Source organism: Pleurodeles waltl, chromosome 3_1, assembly GCF_031143425.1.
Source record: "Pleurodeles waltl isolate 20211129_DDA chromosome 3_1, aPleWal1.hap1.20221129, whole genome shotgun sequence".
NCBI lineage: Eukaryota > Metazoa > Chordata > Amphibia > Caudata > Salamandridae > Pleurodeles > Pleurodeles waltl.
The window spans coordinates 1,493,831,686-1,493,850,462 of NC_090440.1; the positions used below are offsets into that span (position 1 = coordinate 1,493,831,686).

The following is an 18,777-nucleotide window of genomic DNA, read 5'->3' on the forward strand; positions in this document are numbered from 1 at the left end:
AGGTAGGCACTTCGCAAAAAATACCTCCTGTTTTCTTTCAAAAATTTGGATGTGTCCACGTTGCGCTTTGGGGCGTTTCCTGTTGCGGGCGCTAGGCCTACCCATACAAGTGAGGTATCATTTTTATCGGGAGACTTGGGGGAACGCTGGGTGGAAGGAAATTTGTGGCTCCTCTCAGATTCCAGAACTTTCTGCCACAGAAATATGAGGAACATGTGTTTTTTTAGCCAAATTTTGAGGTTTGCAAAGGATTCTGGGTAACAGAACCTGGTCCGAGCCCCGCAAGTCACCCCTCCTTGGATTCCCCTAGGTCTCTAGTTTTCAGAAATGCACAGGTTTGGTAGGTTTCCCTAGGTGCCGGCTGAGCTAGAGGCCACAATCTACAGGTAGGCACTTCGCAAAAAACACCTCCTGTTTTCTTTCAAAAATTTGGATGTGTCCACGTTGCGCTTTGGGGCGTTTCCTGTCGCGGGCGCTAGGCCTACCCACACAAGTGAGGTATCATTTTTATCGGGAGACTTGGGGGAACGCAGGGTGGAAGGAAATTTGTGGCTCACCTCAGATACCAGAACTTTCTGCCACAGAAATAAGAGGAACATGTGTTTTTTTAGCCAAATTTTTAGGTTTGCAAAGGATTCTGTGTAACAGAACCTGGTTCAAGCCCCGCAAGTCACCCCTCCTTGGATTCCCCTCGGTCTCTAGTTTTCAGAAATGCACAGGTTTGGTAGGTTTCCCTAGGTGCCGGCTGAGCTAGAGGCCAAAATCTACAGGTAGGCACTTCGCAAAAAACACCTCCTGTTTTCTTGAAAAAATTTGGATGTGTCCACGTTGCGCTTTGGGGCGTTTCCTGTCGCGGGCGTTAGGCCTACCCATACAAGTGAGGTATCATTTTTATCGGGAGGCTTGGGGGAACGCTGGGTGGAAGGAAGTTTGTGGCTCCTCTCAGATTCCAGAACTTTCTGCCACAGAAATGTGAGGAACATGTGTTTTTTTAGCCAAATTTTGAGGTTTGCAAAGGATTCTGGGTAACAGAAACTGGTCCGAGCCCCGCAAGTCACCCCTCCTTTGATTGCCCTAGGTCTCTAGTTTTCAGAAATGCACAGGTTTGGTAGGTTTCCCTAGGTGCCGGCTGAGCTAGAGGCCAAAATCTACAGGTAGGCACTTCGCAAAAAACACCTCTGTTTTCTTTAAAAAATTTGGATGTGTCCACGTTGCGCTTTGGGGCGTTTCCTGTCGTGGGCGCTAGGCCTACAAACACAAGTGAGGTATAATTTTTATCGGGAGACTTGGGGGAACGCTGGGTGGAAGGAAATTTGTGGCTCCTCTCAGATTCCAGAACTTTCTGCCACAGAAATGTGAGGAACATGTGTTTTTTTAGCCAAATTTTGAGGTTTGCAAAGGATTCTGGGTAACAGAACCTGGTCCAAGCCCCGCAAGTCCCCCCTCCTTGGATTCCCCTAGGTCTCTAGTTTTCAGAAATGCACAGGTTTGGTAGGTTTCCCTAGGTGCCGGCTGAGCTAGAGGCCAAAATCTACTGGTAGGCACTTCGCAAAAAACACCTCCTGTTTTCTTTCAAAAATTTAGATGTGTCCACGTTGCGCTTTGGGGCGTTTCCTGTCGCGGGCGCTAATCCTACCCATACAAGTGAGGTATCATTTTTATCGGGAGACTTGGGGGAACGCTGGGTGGAAGGACATTTGTGGCTCCTCTCAGATTCCAGAACTTTCTGCCACAGAAATGTGAGGAACATGTAATTTTTTAGCCACATTTTGAGGTTTGCAAAGGATTGTGGGTAACTGAACCTGGTCCGAGCCCCGCAAGTCACCCCTCCTTGAATTCCCCTAGGTCTCAAGTTTTCAGAAATGCACAGGTTTGGTAGGTTTACCTAGGTGCCGGCTGAGCTAGAGGCCAAAATCTACAGGTAGGCACTTCGCAAAAAACACCTCTGTTTTCTTTAAAAAATTTGGATGTGTCCACGTTGCGCTTTGGGGCGTTTCCTGTCGTGGGCGCTAGGCCTACAAACACAAGTGAGGTATAATTTTTATCGGGAGACGTGGGGGAACGCTGGGTGGAAGGAAATTTGTGGCTCCTCTCAGATTCCAGAACTTTCTGCCACAGAAATGTGAGGAACATGTGTTTTTTTAGCCAAATTTTGAGGTTTGCAAAGGATTCTGGGTAACAGAACCTGGTCCAAGCCCCGCAAGTCCCCCCTCCTTGGATTCCCCTAGGTCTCTAGTTTTCAGAAATGCACAGGTTTGGTAGGTTTCCCTAGGTGCCGGCTGAGCTAGAGGCCAAAATCTACTGGTAGGCACTTCGCAAAAAACACCTCCTGTTTTCTTTCAAAAATTTGGATGTGTCCACGTTGCGCTTTGGGGCGTTTCCTGTCGCGGGCGCTAATCCTACCCATACAAGTGAGGTATCATTTTTATCGGGAGACTTGGGGGAACGCTGGGTGGAAGGACATTTGTGGCTCCTCTCAGATTCCAGAACTTTCTGCCACAGAAATGTGAGGAACATGTGTTTTTTTAGCCACATTTTGAGGTTTGCAAAGGATTGTGGGTAACTGAACCTGGTCCGAGCCCCGCAAGTCACCCCTCCTTGAATTCCCCTAGGTCTCAAGTTTTCAGAAATGCACAGGTTTGGTAGGTTTCCCTAGGTGCCGGCTGAGCTAGAGGCCAAAATCTACAGGTAGGCACTTCGCAAAAAACACCTCATGTTTTCTTTCAAAAATTTGGATGTGTCCACGTTGCGCTTTGGGGCGTTTCCTGTCGCGGGCGCTAGGCCTTCCCACACAAGTGCGGTATAATTTTTATCGGGAGACTTGGGGGAACGCTGGGTGGAAGGAAATTTGTGGCTCCTCTCAGATTCCAGAACTTTCTGCCACTGAAATATGAGGAACATGTGTTTTTTTAGCCAAATTTTGAGGTTTGCAAATGATTCTGGGTAACAGAACCTGGTCCAAGCCCTGCAAGTCACCCCTCCGTGGATTCCCCTAGGTCTCTAGTTTTCAGAAATGCACAGGTTTGGTAGGTTTCCCTAGGTGCCGGCTGAGCTAGAGGCCAAAATCTACAGGTAGGCACTTCGCAAAAAACACCTCCTGTTTTCTTTCAAAAATGTGGATGTGTCCACGTTGCGCTTTGGGGCGTTTCCTGTCGCGGGCGCTAGGCCTACCCATACAAGTGAAGTATCATTTTTATCGGGAGACTTGGGGGAACGCTGGGTGGAAGGAAATTTGTGGCTCCTCTCAGATTCCAGAACTTTCTGCCACAGAAATATGAGGAACATGTGTTTTTTTAGCCAAATTTTGAGGTTTGCAAAGGATTCTGTGTAACAGAACCTGGTCCAAGCCCCGCAAGTCACCCCTCCTTGGATTCCCCTAGGTCTCTAGTTTTCAGAAATGCACAGGTTTGGTAGGTTTCCCTAGGTGCCGGCTGAGCTAGAGGCCAAAATCTACAGGTAGGCACTTCGCAAAAAACACCTCCTGTTTTCTTTCAAAAATTTGGATGTGTCCACGTTGCGCTTTGGGGCGTTTCCTGTCGTGGGCGCTAGGCCTACCCACACAAGTGAGGTATCATTTTTATCGGGAGACTTGGGGGAACGCTGGGTGGAAGGACATTTGTGGCTCCTCTCAGATTCCAGAACTTTCTGCCACAGAAATGTGAGGAACATGTGTTTTTTTAGCCACATTTTGAGGTTTGCAAAGGATTCTGGGTAACTGAACCTGGTCCGAGCCCCGCAAGTCACCCCTCCTTGGATTCCCCAAGGTCTCAAGTTTTCAGAAATGCACAGGTTTGGTAGGTTTCCCTAGGTGCCGGTTGAGCTAGAGGCCAAAATCTACAGGTAGGCACTTCGCAAAAAACACCTCTGTTTTCTTTCAAAAATTTTGATGTGTCCATGTTGCGCTTTGGGGCGTTAGCTGTCACGGGCGCTAGGCCTACCCATACAAGTGAGGTATCATTTTTATCGGGAGACTTGGGGAAACGCTGGGTGGAAGGAAATTTGTGGCTCCTCTCAGATTCCAGAACTTTCTGCCACAGAAATGAGAGGAACATGTGTTTTTTTAGCCAAATTTTGAGGTTTGCAAAGGATTCTGGGTAACAGAACCTGGTCCGAGCCCCGCAAGTCACGCCTCCTTGGATTCCCCTAGGTCTCTAGTTTTCAGAAATGCACAGGTTTGGTAGGTTTCCCTAGGTGCCGGTTGAGCTAGAGGCCAAAATCTACAGGTAGGCACTTCGCAAAAAACACCTCCTGTTTTCTTTCAAAAATTTGGATGTGTCCACGTTGCGCTTTGGGGCGTTTCCTGTCGCGGGCGCTAGGCCTACCCACACAAGTGAGGTATCATTTTTATCGGGAGACTTGGGGGAACATAGATTAGCAAAACAAGTTTTATTGCCCCTTGTCTTTCTCTAAATTTTTTCCTTCCAAATATAGGAGAGTGTGTAAAAAAAACATCTATTTGAGAAATGCCCTGTAATTCACATGCTAGTATGGTCACCCTGGAATTCAGAGATGTGCAAATAACCACTGCTCCTCAACACCTTATCTTGTGCCCTTTTTGGAAATACAAAGGTTTTCTTGAAAGCAATTTTTTACTCTTTATATTTCAGCAAATGAATTGCTGTATACCCGGTATAGAATGAAAACTCACTGCAGGGTGGAGCTCATTTATTGGCTCTGGGTTCCTCGGGTTCTTGATGAACCTACAAGCCCTATATATCCCCGCAACCAGAGGAGTCCAGCAGACGTAACGGTATATTGCTTTCGATAATCTGACATTGGAGGGAAAAGTTACAGAGTAAAACGTAGAGAAAAATTGATGTTTTTTTACCTCAATTTCAATATTTTTCTTTTTCAGTTGTTATTTTCTGTAGGAAACCCTTGTAGGATATACACAAATGACCCCTTGCTGAATTCAGAATTTTGTCTACTTTTCAGAAATATTTAGGTTTCTGGGATCCAGCATTGGTTTCATGCCCATTTCTGTCACTGACTGAAAGGAGAATGAAAGCACAAAAAATTGCAAAAATGGGGTATGTCCCAGTAAAATGCCAGAATTGTGTTGAAAAATTGGGTTTTCTGATTCAAGTCTGCCTGTTCCTGAAAGCTGGGAAGCTGCTGAGTTTAGCACCGCAAACCCTTTGTTGATGCCATTTTCAGGGGAAAAACCACAAGCCTTCTTCTGCAGCCACTTGTTCCAATTTTTTTGAAAAAAACTAAATTTTCACTGTATTTTGGCCAATTTCTTGGCCTCCTTCAGGGGAACCCACAAAGTCTGGGTACCTCTAGATTCCCTAGGATGTTGGAAAAAAAGGACGCAAATTTGGCTTGGTTAGCTTATGTGGACAAAAAGTTATGAGGGCCTAAGCGCGAACTGTCCCAAATAGGCAAAAAAAGGCCTGGCACAGGAGGGGGAAAAGGCCTGGCAGCGAAGGGGTTAATGTTTATCCCAGAGTGTTTCTTAGTGGGATCAACTCTTCTAACTTCAATAGGCTAGGAACACTGATACTGTCTGATAAGAACTATAATGTTGGAAAATAAGCTGGGATCTGGAAACTTGATTATTGGGAGTAAAGAGAAAATGACCCAAGATAAGTTGAATGATAGTACGAGGCCTACTTTGGTGCAAAGCGCACATGAACTTTCTGTGCAGTCTTGTCCCCAAAGTCCCCATGCTGGTAGGTTATCAGTAATATCTCAAGAGGAAATGCCCCAAGGAGAAATGCCCTACCAATTGAAAGAGGATTTTACTCTTCTGGACAGAAAGCCATCGTTTAGCTGCATTTGCAGTTCACAAGATAGGGTTAATTAACCGCAAACCGAGTTCATGCCCCATTGACACTGACATACTGATGTGCAATTTTTCAGCAGTACTCCCTTTGGCACTCCCTATTAATGTCCCAACCATCAGCAATGCCCGATTTGGAACTAAATTGGCAATCAGTTGTGTAATCCTCTTGGTCAGGAGGCAAATGTCTTTGCTTCGCTGTTTTACTTGGAGGGAATTTTAGCTTCTATTTTAGCTCTGTTAGAAAAAAATGTAGGGGTACTGATACTATTCAAGATACTGTTACTACAATATTGAAGGTATTGATTTGCTGTAAAGAGGATAGGGGAAAGGTAACACAAGATAACCTGAGTGAGACAGGCCAAGGGGCATCTAATGGTGTAGTCCTAGGGGTAAATCCAAGAGTTGATACTAATGCTTTGATCCCACAGGCTTCAAGTTCCGCTTTCTGTTCACAAGCAGGAAAGCCTCAGATTAAATCATGTGAAGATAGTTCAAAAGAAGACCCCCCAGTAGAAAGCCCCATTCTCTCTTTAAGATATGTTTTTGATGCTTGTTCTGTGGATTCTGAAGCAGTTGGGTCCTCCATAAAAGCCTTGAACATAGATCGTGAAGCTGATTCCATTTTTAAGCCCAAATCGAAACCAGAATTGCAGTTTTACCTGTTCCTCAGTCTGAGTGTATGTGCAAAACAAAGAAAAAGAGAAGGAAGAACAGACCCAACCAGCAAATTTCAAAAAGGGTAATAAAAGACTTAGGCGGTCATTCTGACCGCGGCGGGCAGCAGTAGCCGCCCGCCATGCGGTCACCGCCATTTGGCCGCTCCGCGGTCAAAAGACCGCTGCGGCCATTCTGGCTTTCCCGCTGGGCCGGCGGGCGCCCGCCAAAGGAGCGCCCGCCGGCCCAGCGGAAAAGGCCCTGCAACATAGAAGCCGGCTCCGAATGGAGCCGGCGGTGTTGCAGGGGTGCGACGGCTGCAGTTGCACCCGTCGCGATTTTCACTGTCTGCTAAGCAGACAGTGAAAATCATGCTGGGGCCCTGTTAGGGGGCCCCTGCACTGCCCATGCCAGTGGCATGGGCAGTGCAGGGGCCCCCAGGGGCCCCACGACACCCGTTCCTGCCATCCTGTTCTTGTTAGTAAAAACCGCCAGAAACAGGGTGGCGGGAAGGGGGTCGGAATCTCCATGGCGGCGCTGCTTGCAGCGCCGCCATGGAGATTCAGCCCAGACAGGGTAAATCCGGCGGGAAACCGCCGGATCCCCTTTTCTGACCGCGGCTTTACTGCCGCCGTCAGAATGGGCAGGAAAGCACCGCCAGCCTGTTGGCGGTGCTTCCGTGGTCCTCCACCCTGGCGGTCGATGACCGCCAGGGTTGGAATGACCCCCTTAGTTTTAGAGATGGGGTGAATACCTCCCTTGGATGGAGAGCTCTAATCAAGACCATCAACTAGAGCCATTGCTTTTGAGCCCATAAACTCCAAGCACAAATCCCCCAATTCAGATGAGTGTTTCTGAGATAGCAACAGTGCCCCCTCCTGTTTGCTAACTTTATGCCCTTCTTCTCACAATCCAGCAGCAATACCATTTGTGGACTTATGTGAGACCAAAGGCCTTTCAAAATTATTTGTCCAGGAAGACACTGCTTTGCTCTTAAGTGACGCTGATTCTTTTATGTTAGACTTTGTTGCTCTTTTTTGATTCTGATTTAATTTTGAAACCTGCATCCTTAATTGCTTGTTTTGTTGCTATTAAGATTCTGAACTTAATTCAAAGCAGTGACATCTCATTGGTCACCTTGTTGCAAATTGAGCCAGGGATCAAATTGATGGTAACTTTCCATTCTAAGATCATTGTGAATATGATACTGCAAAATAATGAACATGGGCAATGCAAAGGTATCGATGTTTTTACTGTTTTTGAAGAAGTAGATAGGCAGGATGAGGGGTTTGTTCTATAGAAATGAAAGGGGGTGGTATAGACAGCCTCATTCAATTAATGAGGAACCTTTGATAGATACTAAGGGGCAGAAAGTTCCTATGAGAATGAATAGAAGCTTGTGACTTTCAGGCGATGTGGGGATACTCATGTTGAACATGCAAATGATGAAACCAAAAAATTGAACTGGTTGCTGTTTTTTTTGTTTTAACTTGTGCATGTGTGTCTTCTTCACCACTGAACCCACTTAATTAGCAATGAGCTAAACTTCGACTCGACTGGAATGTGGACAGAATAAAGAAAAGTAGAGGGAACTTGCAAATTTTAAGTATTTTAAATGTTGATATAATCTGCCTCCAGGCAACCCAGTGTGATGGGGAGCTCCATTGTGATGATTTCTACACTTTTTAATACACAGCCACTCCATCTAGGAAGGGTCATACAAAAGGGGGGTAGCCATTCTGTTGACTAATAAGATTAATTGGAAATACATATGTTATAGGGATCCCTCCAACCTTTTTCTAGCTGTAACACTGTTCCCTATTGGAGGGGAGAAAGTGTCATAGCCTATATTGTTGGTGAATGTTTATATGCCTCCTTGTAATTCACATGACATGCTTGTGAACAAGGTTTTTACATTCCTTAAAACATGTTAGATGAGGAGCAGGCAACTTAATATTGGTGGGAGATCTAAATTACAAAATGTCCAATCATGCTCCTAATATATTTTGTGGAGCAGGAAAAGAGGATGCATTGCATATCCCTCCCATTGTTTTCCCAACCAAATCCAGGCCCAACAAGAGAAGGAAGCTCCTTCTCGACCAACTGAGAAATAATGGCTGCTTAATAGCTAACAGGAGATTGCCTTCTGATTTCCCCGCACAAAATACTCATAAATCTTTCATGGGGGAGGCTATTTTGGATTATTTGGTTGTTGGGTGCACCTTGTTCTTTCTGTTGGGTGACCTAAAAATAGTTGATTCAATTGCTAGTGATCATCATTTGGCATAAATACTTCTCCCATTAGATCCTTGAAATTTGATGGGACCTCCTCATAATTTGATAAAAAATCAGGTAGAAATCAGTAGGACCCTACAATAATCTCTGTTCTAAAGGGTAAACTTGAAAATGTGGTAATCAATTTAGAATCTTTGGAGGGTGATGTTCCTCTCTTTTAATGTATCATCTTAAATGACTGAGGCCTATCTTTCAGAATCTGTCTGTCCGAGCCTCTTCTGAAGGTTTACAGTTACTCTTTGAAACCCCTAATATATTGTTTTGTTACCGAATTTCTTACTTTTTAAAATGTGTTTTAAAACTGTACAGCTTATATTATATATTTAAGGTTAGTGATCTAATCCTGTGTGCTTTGTAAGGAAGTCTATGAATTTTAATATTTTACAGAATTTGTATATGGTGTATTCATTTCTATGACCTTTTTATGTGGATCTCTTTGGAGTTCCATAACATGAATAAAATAAGCTTGAACTTGAACCCATTTTACATATAACATCAGCCTCTACGTCATGACACTTGGGGTCAATCCAAGTGTTGTATACTTCTCTGTGCCTCTGTGTCAGGTGTAGACTAGTACTTTTATTTTTTTCCCGTGGCTCTGCCTGCTTCAGAAAGTGGCATTTGTGCATCTCTGTGTCAGGGGCTTGTTCATGCTTTTAATTTTCTCATGTAGCGCGCCCGCCTGCCTAAAGAGCCTGCGCCACCTACCAGTTGTGAGTGCTTGCTTGACCAGCTATCCCCCGTTAATCTAGACACTGCCAGGACTCAGCAGTCAACTTGTGAAAAGCATTCTATGACATTGTCATGTAGAAATGTGGTGCACTAAGTTATAGTCACAAGACTCATCTGGGAGGCAATTTGTTATTGATACCCTGAAAGCCGAGCTAGGCTGCTCAGAAGAACAAGACCAAGCCCCATTTTGCACCCTTGTACCATTAATAAACCATTTTAATGTGTACAGTGAAAGTTCTCCAGCATGAGAAAACATCAGCGGCCATATTACTCTACCTTAAATTGTGTCTTTCTTCAATTACATTTCTCTTTTAGATGTATCTTTGTGTTATCATCATGTGTTATGTGTTATCCTAACACATGTAATACTAAAGACATGATTTAGAATTTGACAGATGCGTTACTCCGTCACAACGGTGAAGGATACCCCATCATTCAAAATCTAAATCCCATTCTATCCTATGAAAATTCAGATTTCAGCAGACAGGATATCCGTCATCGGTGCGAGGGACTAAGCCATCTGCTGAGTCCTAAATCAGACCCTAAGTCACAAGCTTCACACACATTTCTAATATTAAAATACTAAAAAGGATTTACTGCCTTGCCTTCGGAGGGCCAGTAAAGCAAAGGCTGCTTCAGAATGGATGGATTAAAATTATTTCCTGTCAATCAGAGTCTATTTTTGGTTCTCACAAAGCCAGGCCCTGTGCCCGCCTTAGCCAAAGGCTGTGCATCGAGGGGGGAGTGGGCCCTGCAAGGGACTGAGCGCAGAGACTGTCTGCAGAAGTTTAAAAACTGGCATTAAAAAACATACAAATCACTGAAAAACAAGGTTAAAGTAACTTAGTAGGTGCTCATCATTTTTCTAGGCAAGCCTTCCTTGACAGTACTTCAAAAATGTTAAAACACCATTCTTGAGCCTCAATCTCTTATACGTACTCATACTTAAATTTGAGGCGCAAATTGGAGTTAGGGTGCTACTAATTGCAGGCAATGTCGATTGAATAATATGTATCCGAAGACAATTGAGCATTTCATATTTGTCTTCTTTGCATGAGGAAAGTAAAACATATTTTAATGCAATTTTTATAGAAATATGCTGCTAGACAATAGACGCAGCTTTGAAGTTCATTACAAGATGTACATACTGTGACCCCAATTTACAAAGATACATTTTTTTGTAAGTGTGTATTTACGTCTGGAAATTCCTCATATATACCTGTCAGGAGTTCATACAAGGATTAATGGCTGGCGTAAATGGATTTATAACTGTTGGCTTATACATCATGAGTGTGGGAAATCTGTGGTAGTAAAAAACATTCATGGGTTGGATGTGGGCATGACAAGGCATGGTTTCTATTGTGAGTTTGTGATTGCCTAAAAACATACTTTCCCAAGCACTCAGAAACTCTGATCTGACCCTTCCCAAACTGGAGCTAGGCTGAAATTTACTCCGCACTTTCAGAATACAGAGGGAAACAGATAAACCCACATTAATTGGGGATGTAGGTAAAGGGTTTTCTCCACAGAAAAAATATTATCCCTGTGCAGAAAAATGAAGTGTGCATTTTTTGTAAACAAAAAGCATTGTGGCTTTTTTGCTAATTATTTAAAATACATGGATTGTTGTATGTGGAGAGGGTATGTTTAGGGATAGCGAGGGGTTAAGTATACATGCTTGAAGTGGAAATGGGGAATCTAATGCATAAGAAGAGGAAACCTTGGGGCGACTAAACATAGTCACACCTGGGAAAGTCATTGGCTCCTCTTTATGAACGTAGGTGAACAGGACATGACACAAATTCCAGAGGTTAAATATTGAAGTACACTCGGACAGTACTGAGGTTAAATGGTCAATCAAAACTGTGAACTTTAAAAAGTAGGTGCCTTGAAACAGATACATTTTAAAGAGAATAGTGTTAGTCATCAGGAATAAATAACTCCTTTCTTCTTACTGCCTTGCACCAGGAATGTTTGTAATGTGCATAAGAAGCCCATAAAATCGGTGGAGCTGCTTAGAGTCTGAAAGGTCACCAAGTAATTGACTATTAGTCACTGTGGTTGGCGAGACTTCTGATGAATCAAGATCAGTATATTAGGAATGAAGGTATTGTCAAGTAATGCAGAGGATAGATAATATGCGGTTAAATATACCAAGAGGTAATTGGTATTGAAACAAAGAAATACAGCACACAAACCTGCGAGAACAGAATCACTGCAGCTGTCATTTATTAATGATTTTCCTTCTGGACACGCACATATTGCACCAGCCGGATTCAGGAGACAGATGAATTCACACTTGATATCCTGACAAGGGTTGGGTACTGCTTAAGAAAGAAAAGAAAATACAAGCAATAATGCAACACTTGAAGCCAATATGTTTTCGTGGTGATGCTTGCTGAGAAGAGAGAGATAAGTGAAAATGAGTTTTAAACAATGCGTCAGAATACACTGTCCTTATTTGGAACATGATGCTAAAGAAGTTTAAAACGTATTTTTCGAAATTATTACCACCATTCTTCGTTTCTAATCATGTTTGATATCAAAAGAGAATAAACGTGTCTAATATAGTTTGTGAATTCACCAAATGCATTTGTATTCACATTTCAGTCTCAGAATCTTTGAAAGACGAAAACAATCGCACTGCAGATACAAAATAAGTAAGTCTAAACTAAAATAATTGGTGTGATGTGTTAGAGCTGAATAATCTGTGATGTTTAGGCGTAACAAAGTGACTTTTTATTAAAAGGTTATCAATAGGGCGGGAGACTAAGAGAGTGAAATGCATTTGATAAATTAGACCAAGGGGAAGGTGGAGTAATGTGGGATGATGGGAGAGAAGTGGAGAGGGACAGCGGCAAGAACGAGAACTAAGAAGAGAAAGAACAAAGACACACACTCAATCCAACAACACTACAATAAACCACAGCTTTGATGTATAAAGTGCTTTTGTGATTGCAAAGCCTGATATTTGCAAAACCACATCTTTTATGACCTCAAAGTCACACCTCTACTAAAGGCACTACACCGAACACTTTCTGAATCACAAAGTATCTTTGGGCACATTTCAAATCCCAAAAAGCAGGGACTGTGAAAGGAGTGCCCCACTCCTCAATACCATTCATGATAATAAATATCAATGACTTTAAACCGGAAATGCAGTCACAGAAGATTCACCGATTGCTAACACCCAACATGGGGTGGTAACCTACTTGCAAATAGAAGGTGTCTCCTTGGGCTGGATTCCCTCTTCTGAGTTGATTAGTGTAAAATGTGGTGGACAGCAATGTTATTCCAGGCATACCTGCTGTTTTTTAAAGTCCCTTTTACCATAAAAGCATGAAGGGAACATAAAAATATAAATGCAGAAATGGAGGTGTGCTCTCCCTCATAGATCTTTTTCCTGGATTAGCAGGCATTTGGAGGGGATCACGAAATACTTCCTGTTCTGCTTCATGCATATTAAGGAGGCAGGCGATACTGCTATTTCCTGTGAATGTGCATTCTATGATTACACTGATTATTGCATCAGCTGCACTGAATAATGACGGTCAGGCTGCAAATCAGTCAGATTATAACAAAAACTGACTGGCTTCTGACTGTTCCTTTGTACACAAATTCATACATTAGTCCCAAAAGCTGAAATTAATCAGGAAAGATTGGGATGGATAGGTGATAGCCACATATCTCATAATTCAAATCTCTGTGCAAACCGGAGTTTGCACAGGAACTAGAATATATTGGCCCAGTTGGAATCAGCACCTACACATAGGTAGATATCTTTAAAGTCCTGAGAAACCAATCTTTATCAAATGGCTCACACCCATTTGGTGTCATTTAGCCAGGATGAGCTGATAGCTTGCTGAACTTCCATCCAGTCAGGCAGCAGATATGTTTTGAGAATGAAGGGGACTGCTTGTGACAAGTAAAACGACAATTTATCATTAATTAAGACATGCCATCTTATGAAAATTCCCAATAATATAGATATTCGTTTATACAATGACATTTATTGGCCACAATAGAGATGCTTGCAAGGTCTCACAAAGCTATAACAAATGGACAAAACAGGACAAATTAAAACAAATTAATCATGAAATAGTGAACAAACATGGTAAAATGATTAGGACCTAATTCACGAGTGTAAACATACACTTTTGGGTAGGTTTACAATTGTTTTCCATTCACAGAAGGACTTCTCCTAGTATTATCTTTAGAACTGTGCAGCGTTTGCACATTATTAAAAGATAAGACTGATCTACTTATTTTTTAAGTGCAGAGACTCTGCAATTGTAAAGATGTTACTAGTAGAATTCCTTTCGGAATAGCAAACAATCATAAACTTACACAAACGTTTAAGGGCCTGATTTAGATCTGAGTGGATGAGTTACTCCGTCGCAATGGAGATGGATATCCCAGCTGATGAAAAATAAATCCCATTATTTCCCATGTGATTTAACATTTTTGGTAGACGGGATAGCTGTCACTGTTGTAATGGAGTAACCCACCTGCCATGATCTCAGTGAGTCCCTAAGTTTACCTTTATGAATATGGCCTAAAATGTCCAGTAACACATGGTGATCCACAATACCCAGGGGAATGTGAAATAGGATTCTTGTTGCTTCTATAATCCCATTTGTGTCTCATAGATATGAGCTAAAATCATCTACTCATGCTTTAAAAACATTATGGGTCAGATTTAGTAAACATTCACATAACACAGCGGAGCAAGGAAAGCAACTTTAAAAAGAAAGACTAGCCACCTTTGAGCTAATGAACATGTTAATTTATTTATTTGTCATTTTTATAGGTGTAGGGCCTGATTTAGAAATTGGCAGATGGGTTACTCCATCAAAACAGTGATGGATCTCTCACCAGCCAATATCTAAATCCCATTATATTCTACGGGATTTAGATGTCAGTGGACTGGATATTCATCAAATGGCAATATTTTACTGTTAAATTTAAAATTTTTACTTAATCAAAGATAAAAACATTAGCATATGATGTAATGTTCCTTACAATTACTGCTGGTGGCGAACTTCAGTTCTACAGGGAAAATTACACTGAAGGGATACTGAAGGGTCATCTGTCACCATAGGAATTTACCTAAAGTTTAATACTTTCAGAAATAATTTCTACAGGGCAGTCTGAAATACAGACAGCAGTATATGTCTATCCATGAACTTAGCAGCAAAACAAACACCACTTGGGGAAACATTATTCACTGGGCAGTGAAAACACAGCTCAGGAAAAAAATGCATGCTATTATAGGGACAGGCCCAACAGAGCAATCTACTACTGCTTCATTAAATGAATGGTTAGGGGCATATTTATCATGGTTTTGCATGCTGGTGGGCCACACAAGGGTGACTCCAAGTCTAAGTGAGATCTATGAATCCATGCAAGGCCACCTTGCTTGGCCCTGAGTAGCTTGATACATTTGAAGTAATTCAAGGCAGTGTAAATTGCTGCCTTGCGTTACTCTGCCCCAAGTGGGCATTACATTAGTGGAACATGGGTGTTCCCATGCATCCACCCATTGAATTAGATGCCTTCCCAAATTTACCAACACTGATAAACCTGGGAATGTGTCAAAATGCTAGGCCTTACCAGGGGAGGTCCAATGAGGAGAAATAACTTCATTTCTCCTTATTGTTTCCTCTTCCTTTTTTTTTTCAAACTTTTTATTAAGGCAAGGATCACCCGTATGACAGTCCATTTACAAATCATCATTTACATATCATCATGTAGGGATAGGGAATAAAGAATAAAATAAAATACATTCATCATACTTAATCTGATACAAACTCTTTTATCTTATAGAATAATCTCTTCCAACCATTTAGTCAGTGGTGCCCAAATTTGTTCCCCCATGCCTCCTCTTATAGCTTTAAATCTATATAAACTCAGCTCAATACTGTCAAATGCTAATAATCTTAACTTCCAAGTTTCAAAGGTCAGGGAGTCTTTTTTCAACCAATCCGTAGTTATACATACATATAATATTACGTATTGCCGTCGCCATATACAGAAAGTACCTTCTTTTTTTCATAACTTGCCCCATATTTTCCAGCGGGTCCATCACACCCAACAATACTAGAGTTGTTGTGAGTTTCACACTTCCTCCAATTATATCACTGAGAAACAGTTCTACTTCACCCGCCAGCGGTTTCAACCTAGGGCATGTGTAGAACATTTGCATTATCTCCGCTTCCGTCTCCTCACACTGGTTGCACTTAACATCAGATCCACCCCACCTGCTCAATTGTGCTGGTGTATAGTACAAGTCAAATACAGGGGGTCATTCTAACCCTGGCGGTCCAAGACCACCAAGGCTAAAATGATGGAAGCACCGCCAACAGGCTGGCGGTGCTTCCTGGGCCATTCTGACCGCGGCGGTAAAGCCGCGGTCAGAAAACCGGGTCCGGCGGTTTCCCGCCGGATTTCCCCCGGTTGCCCAAATCCTCCATGGCGGCGCTGCAAGCAGCGCCGCCATGGGGATTCTGACCCCCTTCCCGCCAGCCTGTTTCTGGCGGTTTTTACCGCCAGGAACAGGCTGGCGGGAATGGGTGTCCTGGGGCCCCTGGGGGCCCCTGCACTGCCCATGCCACTGGCATGGGCAGTGCAGGGGCCCCCTAACAGGGCCCCAGTATGCTTTTCACTGTCTGCCTAGCAGACAGTGAAAAGCGCAACGGGTGCAACTTCACCCGTCGCACACCTGCAACACCGCCGGCTCCATTCGGAGCCGGCTTCTGTGTTGCAGGCCCCTTTCCCGCTGGGCCGGCGGGCGCTACCTTAGGTAGCGCCCGCCGGCCCAGCGGGAAAGTTAGAATGGCCCCAGCGGTCTTTTGACCGCTGGGGCCATTCTAACCTAAATAATTCTAATAATTTTGACCCAGCGGTCTTTTTCTCAGAATGACCCCCAAAGTCTTATAGTGTTGCATTACAGACTGGCTGAAAGAAGGAGAAGGGTTTTTTCCTGCTAGCTCTAATGATTCCACCAACCACCCCCCCTTTTTGACCATTTGATTTACCCATCTATCATTCTGTAGCACAGAATCATCCTGTTGGGCATTTGTGGAGAGTATATAATGTGCCTATCTTCTCCCTGTGGCATATAGGGGGTTATTACAACTTTGGAGGAGGTGTTAATCTGTCCCAAAATTGACGGTAAAGTGACGGATATACCACCAGCCGTATTACAAGTTCCATAGGATATAATGGACTCGTAATACGGCTGGTGGTATATCCGTCACTTTACCGTCACTTTTGGGACGGATTAACACCTCCTCCAAAGTTGTAATAACCCCCATAGTCTCTATTAATGATATCTTATCCATTAAAGGGATATCCTTTCTATGGCGGTGGAGAAAGTCTTGAATTTTTAGAAATTTAAAAAAGTGACTCCTGGGTAAGCCATATCGTATCTGTAACTCCTGAAAAGAATTACACACAGAATTTACATATAGATCCCCAATCCTCGTTATCCATTGTTGTCGCCAAATGGCCAAAGTGGAATCCCTAAAAATAGAAAAAGGGAGGACTGAAGAGCACAATGGAGTATACATGGTGATCTTACCCCTCCAGATTCATCGTTTTACCTGCACCCAGACCTTGTGTACTGTTGTAGAGTTTCAAATCTCACTCTTTTACATTAGGTGGATTCCACAAATTTCGTCAGCCAGCCTTTTGCCTCAGTGCCCAACATCATTTCGTACTGGAAGGGATGCGCTGTTTGCATACCCTCCCTTACACCACCAGTTATCAATTCATCCATATGCTGAAGGCAGAAGGCATAGTAATATAGGGTAAAATTGGGAACTGCCCAGCTGCCTCAACACTTTGGAAGCATCATGTGTTTCATAGCTCTTCTTGGCTTGGCATATCCCCTCAAGAAATTACTGCAGATTGTCTCTAATTTGTTTAGCCAGCTTTTTGTAATCTCTAAAGGAATTGATCGAAACAAATACGGTACTTTTGGCAAAACATTCATTTTTAAAACAATACAGTGACCCTCAAGTGATAGATATAGATAATGCATTCTAACCAGATCGCTCTTCACTTTACTTAACAGGGGGCTATATTAAGATCTACCGCCTGGTTAACTGCAGCTGTAACTCTTATCCCCAAGTACACAGCCTCTGTCACCACTCACTTATCTTTAATCAAAGTATGCGCTGAACATATAATCTGTGTCTTATCCTCATTCAGTTTATAGCCAGAATATCCTCCAAAATTTCTAGCCACTTCTTTAATTTCCTTGATGGTTTTCTCAGAGTCAGTTGTTGTTACTGCTACATCGTATGCATAGGCGAATAATTTATATTCTTCCAAGTGGTGGACCATTGGCTTAATATTATTGCTCCTCTCCAGTTTAGATAAAAAAGGATCTATACATAATGCAAACAGAAATGGAGAACACAGACACCCCGGTCTAGTACCCCAGGAAATCGATATAATAGCTGACTCTAACCCTCCCAAACATACTCAAGATTTGGGGGCCTTGTATATAGCCCTAACAGCTGTTGAATAGCCTTCCCCAATCCCCTTCCAGTTCAAGGTTTCTCATAAAAAGTTCCAATATACGCAATTAAATGCCTTTTTGGCATCTAATACCACCAGACCGATTGGTGGACCGGTAGGTTTTGGCAAGATCAAATAAAGAAATTATCTTTCTTACATGATGAACCGTCACCCTACCAGGCATAAAACCATGCTCTCTTTTACAGGGTATAACTCTTGCCAACCTGGTTGCTAGGACCTTTGCAGATATCTTCCCATCTGTATTTAACAAAGATATTGGACTATACGATCTGGGAAAGTTTGATAACTTATCTTTTTTTTAACAGTATAATGCCAGCACATTCCCAAGATGGTGGAGTCTGTCCTAGTTGTGCCTTGCGAAAGGTTTCAAGCATGTTCCTCATTACTTCTTTATAGAACATCTTATAAAACTCGAGTGGTAGTTCATAAGCACCTGAGGCTTTTCCTGCAGCTAGCGAGTTCACAGCTTCCAGTATTTCTTCCGGTTGAATCGGTGCATCCACCATAATTTGATCCTCTGAAGAGAGTCTAGCTGTTTCTAATCTTCCCAAAAATTCTATGGCTCTGATTGCTGGCAGCTACTGCCTTGTTCAGATATGAATTTATTTCAGCCTTTAAGACCGATATCTGAATCTGTGCTGAGCTACAATCCTCCTTTTTTATTATACTTTGCATTTGTTTTCTTTCTGCTTGATTAAGTTCTAGCTGAAGCTCTTTAACCTCTCTCTCTCTCACCTTCAGTGAGTGCAGGCTATCGCTCA

At 42.8% G+C, this 18,777-nt stretch overlaps 1 protein-coding gene across 1 annotated transcript in view; it reads right to left on the minus strand.

Moving 5' to 3' along the window:
* Positions 1-18,777, minus strand: part of LRP1B (LDL receptor related protein 1B) — a 4,500,992-nt gene that overhangs the window by 247,413 nt on the left and 4,234,802 nt on the right. The window contains exon 83 of the mRNA XM_069225083.1: positions 11,668-11,793. Coding sequence (XP_069081184.1) covers positions 11,668-11,793 — 126 coding nt within the window. The remainder of the gene's footprint in view (positions 1-11,667; positions 11,794-18,777) is intronic.